At 42.0% G+C, this 16,796-nt stretch overlaps 1 protein-coding gene across 5 annotated transcripts in view; it reads right to left on the bottom strand.

The window, feature by feature from the left end:
• Window positions 1–14,404: 14,404 nt before the first annotated feature.
• The window catches only part of CPNE8 (copine 8), a 61,068-nt gene continuing 58,676 nt past the window's right edge, over window positions 14,405–16,796 (bottom strand). For all 5 annotated transcript variants that reach the window (XM_081023675.1, XM_081023676.1, XM_081023677.1 and 2 more), the window contains one exon: window positions 14,405–16,140. In XM_081023675.1, coding sequence (XP_080879801.1) covers window positions 15,952–16,140 — 189 coding nt within the window. In that variant the 3' untranslated portion in view covers window positions 14,405–15,951. The remainder of the gene's footprint in view (window positions 16,141–16,796) is intronic.

The raw sequence follows: 16,796 nt of genomic DNA on the forward strand, positions 1-16,796 counted from the left end.
TAGTTTTATTATGTTTTTATATATGTTGGAAGCTGCTCAGAGCGGCTGGGGCAACCCAGTCAGATGGGCAGGGTATAAAAATAATAACACGGAATAAGACATCCCGATTTTCATTGGAGAAATGTTGGAGGGTATGCCATAGCCTACCTTGCATCCAGGGATGGCCAACATTTCTAATCTGTTAGGCTCAATGTTTGAGGAATTTACACCCAACTGCTTGGGGCAAGCAGTTCCACATGTTCTGTGGCAGTGGCAGGCTTCGGGGAATTCCATCCTTCCCACGGTGGCAGCCAAGAAGCAGATAGACAATAAAAGTTCTTACCAATCAATTTATTCAATATTCACAGTGACAGACAAAGGAATGCAGTCTTCCCTAAATAATGGCATTGCTCCAAGTAGAGTCCCACCCCCTCTGCCTCTCCTATTCTACTTCATCCCTGCATCAGCTAATCTGAGCTTTCTGCCTCTGAGCTTTCTGTTCTACTACTCTCAAAGCCCTCCTGGCCCTGGGAGAAGGAGGGTCAGGAATGCTTTTCAAGGACACTGAGTCTGTCAGCTCTCTCCCCCCTGGTACTATGTCTTCTTTCTGCTGTTCCTCTCCCAATATTTACCAGCTTCTCCCCTCTGCAGCCTCTGAAATATGCCCTTCTGCAAACCACTGTTCTAAATCTATACTGTCCTCCTGTTCTTGAGAAGGTTCAGGAAAAGGGGGGCCGGCCCCCACCATTCCTCCTCAGTCCAGCCCCTGACAGGCAGGTTCTCTGCATCCAGACAAAATTTTCTGGGCCAAATCCAGCAACTGAGCTCCCCAGCTGAGCAGCTGTTTGCTGTACCAAATCAAATTTTCCTCCCAAGCCATCCAGCAGTATCTTCCTGCTTTGGTCTTGTTCCTCTCTGAGCGCTGTATTTTGGCCTTCCTAGTTTAGCATAATCATATTGTCTGCCCGTTATCATTAACTATTATTTGAACTCTTCTGCAACTGTAATTGGGGTCATTATTTCCATATGTCTGTGGCCTTCCACCCCTCCTCTAACCAGCCAACCCTCTCATCATTGAGAGAGGCCTAATTTCTGTCTAGCCAATTCCTTATTAGCCTCTGCATTCACGATCAACCAGGTTTTTTGTTTTTTGTTTTAAAAAGAAACCACAATCAATGTGGAATAAATTAGAGCAAACCCTAAAAAGACACCAACTAGCAAATTTGGGGCAGGCATGAAAATTCAGATAAGCTACTGCCGGCCTCTGCAGATTAACGTTACTAAATAGATCCCTTCCCAGCTCAGAGCCACACCTCCTCATTGAACAAAGCAGGCACACAGAGAATTCATACAGAGTTATTGTTGCTAGGGGAAAAACACTTAATTGTTGACCATGACCTATTTGGCTACTCTATTTATTTTACATCTGTGGCTCAATTGGCAGGCAGGTGGGGAATTGGGCTGGATTCATTCCATGCAGTTCTGAAATCGTTCATTTCGGTGCTATTTGAAACTTGATGGCCAACTTGACAAAAGCAGGACAGTGTGAATGGCCCTGTTCTGCTCTCTTACATTCACCCAAATTAAATTAGCCTGTGTGTTGGTTTTTTTGCCTTGTGATGCCCATTATTATTACAGTATTATTATTATTAGGCAGGGGTGGTCCACCCATGAGGTGGGATGAAGCAGCTGCCTCAGGCGGCTGAAACCCCGGAGACAGCACCCCCAAGGGCACTCCACCTGCTCTTCATACCCTCCAACATTTCTCCGATGAAGATAGGGATGTCCCATTCCATAGTGATAATTTTACTATTTATACCCACAGACATCTTACTGGGTTGTCCTAGCCACCCCAGGCAGCTTCCAACAAAGATAAACACATAATAGAATATTAAACATTAAGAAATGACATCCTTGTACAGGATTGCCTTCAGGCAGCTCGGAGGTTGGATAACTCCATACCTGCCAACATTTCTCCAATGAAAATAGAGACATCCTAAGGAAAAGTGGCACTGTGGTCTAAACCACTGAGCCTAGGGCTTGCCGATCGGAAGGTCGGCGGTTCGAATCCCCGCGACGGGGTGAGCTCCCGTTGCTCAGTCCCTGCTCCTGCCAACCTTGCAGTTCGAAAACACCTCAAAGTGCAAGTAGATAAATAGGTACGACTCTGGCGGGAAAGTAAACGGTGTTTCCGTGCGATGCTCTGGTTCGCCAGAAGCGGCTTAGTCATGCTGGCCACATGACCCAGAAGCTGTACGCCGGCTCCCTCGGCCAATAAAGCGAGATGAGCGCCGCAACCCCAGAGTCATCCGTGACTGGACCTAACAGTCAGGGTCCCTTTACCTTTAAGGAAAAGTGGGATATTCCAGGATCAAATCAGAAATCAGGACGGCTTCTCTAAATAAGGGATACCCCTGGAAAATAGGGCCACTTGGAGGGTCTGGCTCTGCCACCGGCACAATAGCAGCACTAAAATAGGCGCCGATTTCACCAAATGAGTCAATTCCGAAAGCATTAGGAGAGATTTTTTTTTTTTTGAGAAATAGCAGGTCTTAAAATCAACAAAGATAAAACCAAGCTTCTAGTAAAAAAACACAAATGAGGAGAGTAAAAAAATACTATCAGGTCTAAAGATTGAAAAGAAGATTAAGTATTTAGGTGTAAGCTTAACAGCGAAGAATATAAATCTTAAAGATAATTATTTGAAAACCTGGGAGGATATTCAAAGAAATTTGCAAATAGAATGAAACTTTCGTTGCTGGGCAGAGTGTCAATCAGAAAGATTAATATATTACTGAGAAAGTTATTTTTGTTTCAATCAATACTGGTGATCAGCAGGACAACTTCTCTAAATAAGGGACATATCTGGAAAACAGGGACCTTTTGGGGGTCTGGCTCTGCCACTGGCACAAAAGCAGCACTGGAATAGGTACCGATTTCTAGTGAGATCTCTTGAGATCTCATTTGTCATAGAGCTGGCAGGCCTGGAATGTCCAGAGTGAGGAACCAACTCTTAACTGTCGCAAGTGCACTTACAAGTCTGGAAAAGGCGTGTCCACCAGTCCTACGTCTCTCAGCTCCTTGTCTCCCGCTTGGACTACTGCAATGCCCTCTACGTGGGGCTACCTTTGAAGGTGACCCGGAAATTACTTTTTTTCTCCATTGTCCATATGTATTGGTTTTTCAATTGATTTACAGCCATCTTTTTCATACACGTCAACATTTACAATAAATATTTGAGATCTCTGTACATTACACCAGTGAACATGTATGCGTAAACAAAAAATAAAAATTATGTTGCTTATCTACTTGTTGTTACTTTGTCTGCACCGGACTTCCTTCCACCTCTTACTTGGGTCCATAGAATTCTATGTTGTATACCTTTCCAATTGTATCTAATCTTCTGTTTACCATCTTTTCCACAGTTTCTACTAGTTGTCTTTACAAGAGGCATTCTAGTCCAGTCAAAAATTTTAAATCGCCGCAGTAGTCTTCTAGATATTTTTTGATTTTACGCCAATTGTTGTTGAATTTTTGGTACTCTTGTTCTCTTAACTGCCCTGTCAGCTTGTCCATCTCTGCGTAGTCCATCAACTTCACTTGCCAGTTCCTCTTCGTTGGAATTTGGTCTCCTTTCCAGTTTTGTGTGTACAACACCACTACGGTGACCTGGAAATTACAATTAATCCAGAATGCGCCAGCTAGACTGGTGACTGGGAGTGGCCGCTGAGACCATATAATACTGGTCTTGAAAGACCTACATTGGCTCCCAATACGTTTCTGAGCACAATTCAAAGTGTTGGTGCTGTCCTTTAAAGCCCTAAACGGCCTCTGTCCTGTATACCTGATGGAGCGTCTCCATCCCCATCGTTCAGCCCGGACACTGAGGTCCAGCACCGAGGGCCTTCTGGCGGTTCCCTCCTTGCGAGAAGTGAGGTTACAGGGAACCAGGCAGAGGGCCTTCTCGGTAGTGGCACCAGCCCTGTGGAACGCCCTCCCATCAGAGGTCAAGGAAATAAACAACTATCTGACTTTCAGAAGACATGTTTAGGGAAGTTTTTAATGTTTAATGATTCATCGTGTTTTAATATTCTGTTGGGAGCCGTCCAGAGTGGCTGGGGAAACCCAGCCAGATGGGTGGGATATAAATAATAAATTGTTGTTGTTGTTGCACCTGATGAGGCAGTTGCCACAACAGTGAGCCCCTATCCCTGACCTCAGGCAGAGACTACGCCTGTGTAACCTGCTTCTGCTCCTTCCTTTTCACTCCTCACCTGGTCCTGGGAGACTGTGGAGTAGCTTCCCCGCCACCTTGCCCCTCTCTTCCCAGATTGGCAGCAGCAGCAGCTCAGGGCAAGGTAGGTCAAGCGAGCAACGAATCGCCAACGAATCATGGGGTGTAGACCTGTCTGCGGTCCAGACTGATTGATTGACGAGGAAGCCTGCAAGACGCACAACCTTCTCAGCTTGCTGGTGGTACGTTCTGCAGAGTGGTGGAGCCGACGCAGGACTTCGCGGCGGGATTCCACCTAGCACAGCCTCCCTTGTCAACGCCAGATGGAAATAATGAAGGAAACACCAAAAATAGAACTTTCCATTGTGGGCCACAACAGCGGCGTTACCCTGCTGAGGCTGACTTTAAGTACAGTCGACTGTTCTAGGAGGCGGAGGGCAGGAAAAGAAGGGTTATTACTTTTTGAGCTTTTCCTAGAACAGATTGTCCATAGGCTAAATAGATTGTTTACATAATGATTTGAGTGCTCTTGGCTGGTGGGAGTGGAATGGAGAACAGAAAGAAAAGGAAGAAATGCACACCCTGAAATAGGAAGGCCATTGCTGGCATTCAAGGCCCACGCGTTTGGTCTGTGACATGCAGAAGTACAACGCTCTCTTTCAGAGGAATGACTAAAGACTCAGACGTTGACCCAGCCTCCAGAACAGCAAGGGGTGACCTGATCATAGGGCTGGAAGTGGCAAGAATGTCATTGTAATAAGAGGGCAAAACACCATGAGCACTGGAAAGGAGATTTCTTATTTCTCTGCTGCAGAGCTATAGATTATGGATCAAAAGGCCCACATTCAGTTGGTAGGTGTTGATGATGCCCTTGAGGTGTCATATATATACATACACACACACACATATCTATATCTATATCTATATCTATATCTATATCTATATCTATATCTATATCTATATCTATATCTATATCTATATCTATATCTATATCTATATCTATCTATCTATCTATCTATCTATATATATATATATATATATATATCTGTGTTGTCTACTATGTCCACCCACTATTTAATAGAAAGGATGACTGATAGATAGATATGAACTGGATAGACAGTGGAGAAAGATATAACATAAGTAACCGCAGAAAGTGGGTAGGGGGCTCAAAGATAGGATTTTAAAATTGGATCTGTAAAATCAGATTTGTGATTCTATTGTAAAACGTGAAAATAAAAATTAATTTTTTTAAAAAAGAACAATGTCCAAAAATGTGTATGGATGCGATTAGATTTTACAAGAGAATATTTTTGCGTATCCTTCCTTTGTCACGTTTGTGAGTTCAGCAGAGTGCGCCCCTTTGATACATATTGTATTTATGCCTTGGCCAGGAGCCATTATTTGACTGATGTCCCGGTAATGGGTAGTTTAGTACGAAGTAAGAAGCATGGCTTCTTAGATGTCTCTTTTTGCTAAAACAGATGGAGCTCTTCCCTTGCATGCTTCCTGCAGAGTCAAGTGTGCCCAACTCAAGATCAGCTCCCAGTTTCTGCATGTTCATCATAAAACAACTGAAACGGTTCCTGTCTGAAAAAGAGCCAGAGCTGCTGTAGCAGCTAATTTCGGTGAAAGATTCATTAGTTTGCCGAACGCTTCCTGTAGCGGCTAGGCAAATCTGTCAGTCTGATAATGTCGATAATGATTTGACTGCACAAGATTGCTAAATGTAGAGAGTTGTGTCTTTGACCTAAGGATGAAAGCTCTCTTTGGGTACCATTGAGGTGTTAATCATAAGGATGAGCAGAATGATAGAGAATCATCTCAGGTAACCTGTCAGACCAGGAAACAGTATGCATCTGGTGGGCATCAAAGGATCATTTCAGAAAGATGATCAGCCTGAAGTACAGTTGACCACTTATACCTGTCAGGTCAAAACTAAGCTTTCCCTCCTTATATAATAATGATGATGATGATGATGATGATGATAATGATAATAATAATAAAAATAATAAAAATAATAACAATAATAACAATAATAACAATAATAACAATAATAACAATAATAACAATAATAACAATAATAACAATAATAATAATTTATTATTTATACCCCGCCCATCTGGCTGAGTTTCCCCAGCCGCTCTGGGTGGCTTCCAATCAAATGTTAAAAACAGTACAGCATTAAATATTAAAAACTTCCCTGAACAGGGCTTCAGATGTCTTTTAAAGATAGGATAGCTGCTTATTTCCTTCACATCCTTAACTTTATTAAACCCACCCATCATGAAATCCGTCCATTTAATGCCCCTATTACCTGTCAGCCCACAGATATGAAAACCTATTTAAGGTAAGTTTATATCAGGTTTCATCAACTCACTCAGCTCTGATTTTCTCCATGCGCAAGGATTTTGTGACTCTTGTAGAAAAAGTATTATGGGTCAGGGGTTCCCACATATGTAGGAAACAGTTTGCTGTTTTGGAAAGCAAGAATCGGGTGCAGTTGACTTTAAATGTGAACTCTGCAGAATTTCTCTCCCATCTTTACCTCCCAATCAAGACATTTTTGTTACACTTTCTTCGTATTTTTTTTAATATAGCAAAATATTCTTCCTGTAAGGTGATCAGTTTTATCCAGTAAACTTATTAACAGTCACCTGATACATACAGCGGATTGTAGCCAAGGTTAGTCCTACTCAGAGTAGGCCCACTGAAATTACTAGACATGATTAACTTAGGTTCATTCATTCAATATGAGTAAAACTTAAGTTAGAACCTGGTAACATCACAAGGAGGTGTTTTGAGGCTCCCTAAATAAAAACGAAGAGTTTATGTTTAAGAAGTAACACTTTTTAAAAAAGAAAAACTGTCTCGCCTCCTCCCTTATAGAGAAAGGAAAAGCATCTTTATTATTTTCTACTGAGCTGGTGAAGCAATTCCACACTCAGTGCTTCTCAAGACGGTTTCTAACGGGATTTCTGCACACCTGCCAGTGTTCATAAGCCATAGCATTTAACACGGCCAACTGAGAACACCGACAAAGGCAGGAGTGTAGCTTGGCTATAATATCAGCTGTAGTGAACAACCTTTCCCAAAGGCGGGATTTTCTTGTCTGAGCTCAATATTATTTTCCTCGAGCAGAGTTACTTTTGGGAACACAAATGGAACGTTCTCCACAAGGTTTTGTTTTTAGGCTATTTCTGGTTCAATTGTTTATTGGATAAGTAGACATCTGCATCCACCTTAGATTTAAAGATGTCCAGTGCTGGTTGGGGAACCTCAGACTTGGGGGCCAAAGGAGATAATCCAGATTTCTCAGCCTGTCCCTTGGGACTCTCCTTGGCCACACCCCCTCTCTCCAGGCCACACCCCTTACCAGGCCTCCTTGCTTACCTGAATGGGAGACAGAGAGAGGTGTGTGACTGTACAGTAGTTCAGTCTTGAAGTCACCAGTGCATCCATCACAGCAGCTAAGCTACCCTGTCATCGAAAGGGGACACAGCCTCCGAGTGTCCCAATTTTTCAGGGGCAGTCTCAGAATGATGAAAGCCAGCCCAGCTTCAGATTTGATCCCAGAACGTCCGAATCCCACCCCCTGCCAGCACCCGCAGAGCCAAGCTCAGGGAGGAGCATGAACTGGTGCTTGTTCCAAGGGAGCATCCCATCATAGCTGTCAACCGTCCCTTATTTGGCAGGAAACTCCCTTATCCCAGCGCCATGTCCCGCTGCTGTCCCTTATTGATGATGTCCCTTAAATTTCCCGGGTTTCAAAGGAAGCAGCTCCTCTCCCTCCCTCCCTGCCGGCCAGGGAGGACGGAGGCTCCAACTGTGTTGCTTGGCTGCCCGGCCCGCCCCCCTCCGGCCTCCTCTCACCAGCCTCGGCCCACGGGAGCCCCTCCCCGCCGGGACTGGCGGGAGCCTTGGGCCCTTCCGCCGCCATCCTCCTCGCGGCTGCCGAACTGTCTCTGCCTGGGGCCTCCCCTTTGCCCATCGCCGTCGCTCCCACTAGGCTGTACTGCGGCTGCGCCACCGAAGGACCCGGATGAGATGGGCAGCCTGGCATGGTCTATGAATTGCTGAGGAGTCTTGAGAGGAGAGCGAGGGCAACCATAGAGAAAGCAGTTCAGAGAGAGGAGGAGGAGGCAGGTGTTCCAAGGGCTAACCATAGAGGGGGAAAGCTAGTGGTAGACTAGCATAGATGGTCTGATCTGCGGGTTTACTTCGGGCGCTATTCCCCCCCCCCTTCCTCCCACTCCACCTGATGGAACTGAGAGCTGCAGAGGGAACACAAGAGAAAAGATACAGAACTGCAGCAGCATCTTTGTAGCTTGGACTTCGTTTTGCACGGAAAGTGGTTGCTGCTTGTAGTTATTGAATTGCAGTGTTTCATCAGCTGGTGTCTTGAGCAGCAACCTCTGGAAACGAAGGGCTAAAAACCGGCGCTGCTCTCCCAAATCATCTGGTCCCTTTTAACTTCGTATTTCAGCTGGTTGACTAAAATCCCTTATTTTGGCTGCTGATCCCTTATTTTCAAGGCTTCTGGTCCCTTATTTTCAAATCTGTAAGTTGACAGCTATGCATCCTGTTGCCTCTTCATGGCCTTTTCATGACCATTGCTGCCAGCCTCCTCCCTTGGGCAGCTCATAGCAACTGCTGGAGTGCAAGGGAGGAGGAGGAGGAGGAGGGTCTGTTGCTGCTACCAAGGTCCAGCTCCATGTGACGCAATGGCTCTGAGGTGCAGGCAGAGGGCAGGGCAGCCCTGTGTGGGAAGAAAGGGGGAGTGGAGCAGAGCGCAATGAGTCTTGATTTTTTTTTAAGTACGATTTGTGTGTCCGCGTCTAATCTTGCCACTTTCTAAAATATATTTAGTGCCGTGTCTTTTTCTTTCTGTAACTCTATCAAATAATAAAATACAGTAACATTGGGATGAAGGTTGTTTTTTTGGGATAGTGGAGGACATGCGTTGTGTGTCCCATTGGTGTGGTGATGGCTGCATCCATCCTTCTTCTGATAGAAAATGCTACGCAGGGAATGAGGACAAAAAATGGGGTGGAGGGTTGAGGAGGGTCAGTTGGCTGGAAGTGATAAATGTCCCTATTTTCATCTGAGGAATGTTGGGGGGGGGGGTATGAGGAGGGTATAGTATACCAACCCAAGTTGATAAAAGGCAATCTTCACTACAGAGCCTCGTGATAGAGATGGAGCCAGGAGCACCCCTAAATTATGTTCCTTCAGAGGAAGTACAACTGCCCATAACTGGTCCCCAACTCTGAGACCTTCTCTCTTTTAATATCATTATACAGTGGTACCTCGGGTTACAGACACTTCAGATTACAGACGCTTCAGGTTACAGACTCCGCTAACCCAGAAATAATACCTCAGGTTAAGAACTTTGCTTCAGGATGAGAACAGAAATCGTGCAGCAGCAGCGGGAGGCCCCATTAGCTAAAGTGGTACCTCAGGTTAACAGCAGTTTCAGGTTAAGAACGGACCTCCAGAACAAATTAAGTTCTTAACCTGAGGTACCACTGTAATTGTTCAGAAAATACACAGGAAATGTTCCCTTCCTGGGGGAGAAAGAATCTTCCAGGCTTTCTTTCGACAGCTTTACTTCTCAGGATCCTGGACCAGCTGAGAGCAGTACGGTCACTGCAAAATGGAGCAAAACTTACTGATGGAGCGCAGTCATTCATTGGAAACCTATGTGGTCTGTTGATTGTGGCAGGCCTGAAATGTGACATCAGGATGTGCCAGGATGGAGGGTGGAAAGGAATCAGGATTTTATCCGCAAGCATTCGGGACTCCTAATGAAACTGGCCCTGTTATTAGAGCAGGATTAATGTGAACCAGAGTGTGGGCTTTTTCCTTCCCCTGCTGCTGCATTATTCCTATTAGACACAGATAATGAGGATCCTGGTGCTTACAACCATTATGCTGTCATTACAATCATCATCATTTAAGTACTCCATAAAGGGCAACGGCTGAGACTAGGAAATGGCAATTGGAATAGCTTGTTTAGGACATCCCTATTTTCATTGGGAAAATGTTGCCACAAGAAATATTATGGGGCAGGCAAAGCTGAAGCAGAAGCACCCCCCCAAATTAGCAGGCTGATCTCTGAACGTTCTTCTGTATGCGGATGACGCCACACTTCTTGCCAGATCCCCTATTGGACTGAGGAGAATGTTGCAAGCTCTACATGAATACTGTGATCAGCATGAGCTCCAACCCAACTATACTAAGACCAAGATCATGGTCTTCTCTGTCCGACCGAGACTCCATCGATGGTCGATGAACGGGATCCCCCTAGAGCAGGTTAACTGCTTTAAATATCTGGGACAAGTAATACGGTCAAATAGGTCTTTTCTGGCCCATAGAGACTATATAACAACTAACGCATCTAAAGCAGCCATCCAGATTAGATCTCTATATGCTAAGAATCAGGCTCAATCAGTGAAGATAGCTTTGAGACTCTTTCAAATGAAAGTCCTCCCCCTTATTTTGGTGGGCATCTCTTTAGGCTCCTGTAGGGATTTTTTGAAACTGGATTCTATCCAAACGCGATTCCTTAGAGCCATCCTTAGGATTCCCCCCTCGGTAGCGGGTGCGGTTATGAGATTAGAGGTCGGCTGGCAAGCTCTACGGTATGTGGCCTTGAAGACGAAGCTCTGGCTATGGCTCAAGCTTTGTTTTAAACCAGTGGGTATTGCCCCCTTGATATTGAGGGACATTTTCCAATCATCATGGGAAAGGGAGGTCATTAATGAGGTTCAATCCTGCGGATTGTCTCTCCTTTACTTCGAGTCTATGACGTACAATCAAGCTAGAGCTGTGATCTCCCGGAGACTGAGTGACATTGCCAGACAAGAGGACATAGCCCAGGTAAAACCAGGGATGTTCCTAGGGGACCAGATTTATCGGACCATACCAGCCCCCTACCTTGCAGAAATCCACTATGTGGAATACCGTAGACTTCTTACAGCGGCTAGATTAAATGTCCTTGACTCTGCGATATTGTGGGGAAGGTACAGGGGAGTATCATATGCCCAGAGAACTTGTCATTGTGCCATGGGGGTGGTTGAGTCCACCGAACACATTCTCTTGACTTGCCCTTCTTATGCAGAGCTTAGACAAAATTTTATAGACCCACTCCTATGTCAATTCAGCTTCCTACCCGGAGAAAACCAGGTTTTACACTTGCTGAATAACGCCACTAGAGCTATACCTTCCTTGGTGGCCAAATTTCTCTTTTAAGTCTTTTAAGTCTTTTAAGCATCGCAAGACTATAATTGTCTTTTAAGCATCGCAAGACTATAATTGACTGTATTGATATGGGGCTATCTGTTTAGCCCATTTTAGTGTTGGCTAAGTTTTAAAATCTTCCTGGTTGTTTTTAACTGTGTATTGACAAAATGTACTTTTTTCTGACTGACGGTCGAATAAAAAGGATGATGATGAAAGCTGAAGCAGAAGGAAATACAGTAGCCGCCTCAGAATGTTTCATTGTAAGCTGCCTTGACACCCAAAGCCACAAGTTCAGTAACAATACGGCTTGACAACCCCAGGCATGGCTTGAGGGCCAAGGGGAGTGTAGTGACCGTGATCTGGAACAATTCAATTTCCTTGGTCAGGCCTCCTGTTTAGTAGTTGACTAGTTTTCTGCAGCTCATACCCTCCAATATTTCTCCAATGAAAAAAGGGACATCCTGTTCCACACACCCCAACATTTCTCCGATGAAAATAAAGAGACATCCCCTCAAACATTTCTCCGATGAAAATGGGGGCATCCTATGTGATGAAAATGATGTACAGATGTTATATTACACCTGTCAAGTTAGCTAAAATGCATAAAGTTAGCAATAAATGTTGGAAATGTAAAGAAAAAGAAGGAACATTTTATCACATGTGGTGGGAATGTAAAAAGGTGAAAAGCTTCTGGGAGATGATATATAATGAGATGAAAAAAATGTTGAAACGTACATTTATAAAGAAACCAGAAGCATTTTTACTGGGCATTGTAGGAAGTGATATCAATAGAAAGAAATGTAAGTTGTTTTTATATGCAACAACCGCAGCAAGAATGTTATTGGCCCAAAAATGGAAGAACTATTGACGAAAGAAGAATGGAGGATGAAACTAATGGACTATGCAGAATTGGATAAACTAACAGGAAGGATTCGAAACCAGCGGGACTAGAAATTCACAGAAGACTGGAGTAAATTTACAGACTATTTGAAAAGTATTTGTGATGTTCAGACTACATTTGTAGGTTTGCAAGAAGTTTTGTGAGGAGTATTATTGCAAAAATGGATAAGGGGGAGGATGGTTAGTTAAAATAATTAAAGGCAATATGAATTTAAGAAATGCATAAGAAATAGTCAAAACGGTGGATCATCAGAGGTGTTGATGGAAGTCCAAAAAAAAAAAAAAATTATATAAATTATGAAGTTTTGTGGTATGTATTACAATTTATATGTTAAAATTAATAAGAATTATTAAAAAAAGAAAAAGAAAATGGGGGCATCCTACCTGATATGTTAGGAACTCAAGACAGAAATGGGATTGTTAGGAATGCATTGCTCACTTCCACTGCCGTGTACAGCTCCTTGGAGACTCCTCAGCTGTCAAAATGTCTTGGGCCAACCCTGGATGGAAATAGCCTAAGGACTTCGCCTAACAGATCCCACATTGTATCTGTCACAACACACACTTTAAATTGAGTCTTCTGCAGTGACATGGTTGGGTGAACCAGTGACGATTCTGTAGTCATGAACAGATTTTTACCTGATGCAGTTTGAATTTATGGTCACCTGTAACCCCTTCAGACACCATCAGACCTCCATTCAGTTAGGTAACAATGAAAATGTACCACTCTACACTGCACTGATTCCTGACTGTATGCCAGGTCAAATGTGTTGTTTTAAATTCTTTCCATGCAAGCCTGAGCAACCATAGTATCATGATCCTTGAGAGTGATCATGGTAATCTATAACAAGCTTGGCCTCTCAGGGTGTGACACATTTAATATCTCTTTAGCTGGAAGCGGCTTGCATGAACAAAGTGTTGCAAATGATGCGCCCGGGCCCATTTCTAAGCCTGGTTATAAATGGATAGTAAAAGGGCTTTTTTTTCCCAGGCTGATGAGGCAGACATCTTATTTGACTTAAAATAACAAGACTGTAGTTTTCATAGGAACTAAGTGAAATAATCAATTATTAAATCATATGAGAAGTTTGTGACAGGCTTTCTGCATCCTATAGCATACATCGGATTATAGAACATGAGAGAAAAGATTTCAGCTGACACATTAGAAAATTGCCTTTTTGTTTCTGATGGAAACACAAATGAGAAAGTGGAGTACTTAAAATTACATGACATGTAATCTGAGGGAAGCCCCTTTGGGAACCTTCTGGAGAATAATCAAGAAAGACAAGATGCTTTGCTGAGGTATTTTATATCTGGTGAAGACATATATGGCTTAGTAGGGCATGTTGAATTTTTCTTAATTCCAAAAAGTAGGGCTGCTAAAAAGTTGGTACGTAACACGAGGTTCCACTGCAATGTGATTTAGAAATTCAAAAGATATTTTGGTTAAACTAATAGTTTTGCTTGGTAAGTAAAATGTGTGTAAAAATGATTGCCAAGTACTTGTAGTTATGATTGTACTTGTAGTTATGTTATATAATTATATTGTATTATATTACATTATTTTATTATTTAGCATTACCTGACATTTTCAGAAGGTGAAATTAAATCTCATTGGTCTTCCAAAAGGAGTTTATGTGCTTCTTCATCAAACATATTGAGTTACTGAGCTAAATGTTGTCCAATCACAAAAATAATAGATTTGAATTCCTCATATCCCAAAATGTATTTTTAAGACCTCTCACAGAAGAAATTTGCAAAAATTAAGTTTCATCCCCTAAAATGACACACTGTATTAGCCTAGCTCTGAATCTCATTCAAGAAACAAAAGTTCTGTTCAATGCTCAGTAATCTCTGCAACCCCACTTTCTTTTAACATTTTTTTCTCACTGATAGGCTTATTCTAAAAAGTTGTGAACCTCTTGAAGATTTTAGAAACTTTTACTAGTTCTACCTAAACTGCTCTCTTATTTTTGCAGGATCAATATTTGCAGTATGAGTTTCCAAGATGAGCATTTAGCTATTTTGAGCAAACTGATTAGTCATATCCAGTATGAGAATATTTTAAGGATCTTTAATATATTTAAAAAATGGAAGATTTTGTATTACATAGGATTATATACCATTAATGCAATGTATATATACTTTCCCAGAAAAAACTTTTCATGCTTAAAAAATGCACCTTAATTTAATACTTTCTGTATAACATATATAGTAGTAAATAAAGTAGTAAACAGGTTATGTGTCAAATAAGAGAGCTACACATTACAAGGCAATTACAATTTTGACAAAAAAGTAAAACATGTTTTCCAGTATCTGAAGGCAATTCACAATCATTTCCAAGGTATTTGTGAGATTTAAGGCCATTTGTTCTAATTAAAGGTTTTGACATAAATACTCACAAAAATGTGTTATTTTGCGTGTAAAAACTGTACATGCAAAAACATTTGATAATTAGGATAAGAACAGGCATATATAATAAAATACTTGAGTAGTTCTATATACAAAGTTGTGCACAAAGCAACATAGCTGTGCAATTTTAACACATTTAATTCATTACCACTTGTGTGCCCTATATGGCGGTGTGACTGTGGCAACAGATAACTCAAAATGTGCCAGCATCCCTTTGAATGGACCATCTAGACAAACCTCACAGCAACTGGCAATTTGCATAAGAGCATCAAGTCACTCATAATAAAATAACCTGCAGAAAGCAATTAGGTTGTCAAAGCTCTACAGCTGTTATGCAAGAGACTCTACAGATTACATTGCATGAGTCAAATTTCAGGACTCAAAAGTTGATGCTGCCATTTCCTAGAATAACACTGTGTTGTTGTTCAAATTTATTATGCCAGCATAATCATTCTTTAAAAAATGTAAACACAAGTTATTTCAGAAACTGGAATACCTTGCAAAAAAATAAAATCTTACAGTATTCACATCTTGGAAGCTTATTCCCAAATCCGTCTGATGATTCATTACCAAGCACCTGAGTGAGGTGTTTCCATTATGGAGACCTACAAATATGTTTGGCCTCCCAATTTCTACTCACAGTTTTGCATTCGTTTTTGTCTGGACAATCATTCAAAGAGATATTGCTTCTCTTGTGGATTTTACTATTGCAAGATAGAAGACAATTCAATATCCCAAATTCTTAAGGTTAAGAATAATTATAAAAAGTAGTTAAGTTTGAAAAGTAGTAACATGTAAACATTGATACAGAGGAATTTGCATTCACATCTTATGTACATATTAAGTCAGGAAAGACAAGGACTTTTGAGTTGAACCCGTGACTTGTGCTTTCTCCAAAATACACACGACAATAGTAGCTTATTCTGTCAGAAACAAAATGAAACTCAGAAACAGACATCACCATTTTCTTCCTCTTACATAAAAGCTGTTCAGTTGCGCATGCAACCAAGTTGGACATTTTGGTATATGAAGTTAACGTTATTTTGCTCCAAATGCCACCAGAAGCCTTTACTGCATACAAAGAAGAACGCTTCGCTTCAGCTCGCTGGCTCTTTAAAGTGCACCACTGTACTGCACTGAACAGTGCTCTATGGTTTGTGAAAAGCATTCCGCATTCCGAGTGCTCATATCTGAGTCTGCAATACATGAATAGGTGGGGTGTATGGAGGAGGCGCAGGCGATGGCTTGATTCCTCTCACCCTCATATAGGAGAGAAACTGGTCTGGGATCTCAGCCAAGACATCTCTAGCAAGTCTGGCCATACTTAAAATGTGGTTTCCGCTTCTGTCAATGTAATCCCGAAACGGTACAAACTGAAATGAAATGGAGGGGAGGGGGAGAGAATTTGTTTAGCATTGCTGTTGGGGCATCGTAAAGAATGAAAGCCAAAGGTTAAAAATAAGATGTCATTTATTTTGAAACTTAACTTGGTAAGATGATCTGAATATTTCAGATCTTTTGCAGATGCATATTATATTCAGTGCTTTTTTTCTAAAAAATGTTTAGGGGCACTCTAATTTTCCTACTCATATTGAAATACTGCCCCTCAATGAGGCCAAACTTAGATTTACAAAATGTTAAGGGGTATGCGTACCCCTAGAAAAAAGCACTGGTTATATTACACATTGGTATTTTTAGGCTTTTCTGTTGAAGGCCTTCATACTAACATACAACATAAAATAAAAATATCACAGTATCCAAACATAAATAAATCTACATATGGAAAAACAAATACAGAGCAGCAAAATATCAAAACAGCAAACTAGGAAAATGTTACTCCATGCTAAAGACTTGATGAAACAAAGCTACTTTCATATAATACTGGAATGCTTATAACTGAATTTCCAGTAGGCAAGTTACAAACCCTAGGTGCTGCTTCTGAAAAGATCCTGTCTGGGGTCACTGCCAAATTGCACCTCTGGTGGTGATGGGACATGGAGCAGGAATGGCAGTGAAGATCACAACAGGT

The sequence above is a fragment of the Podarcis pityusensis genome (assembly GCF_964106645.2).
Source record: "Podarcis pityusensis genome assembly, chromosome: 10".
In the NCBI taxonomy this organism is placed as follows: Eukaryota; Metazoa; Chordata; class Lepidosauria; order Squamata; family Lacertidae; genus Podarcis; species Podarcis pityusensis.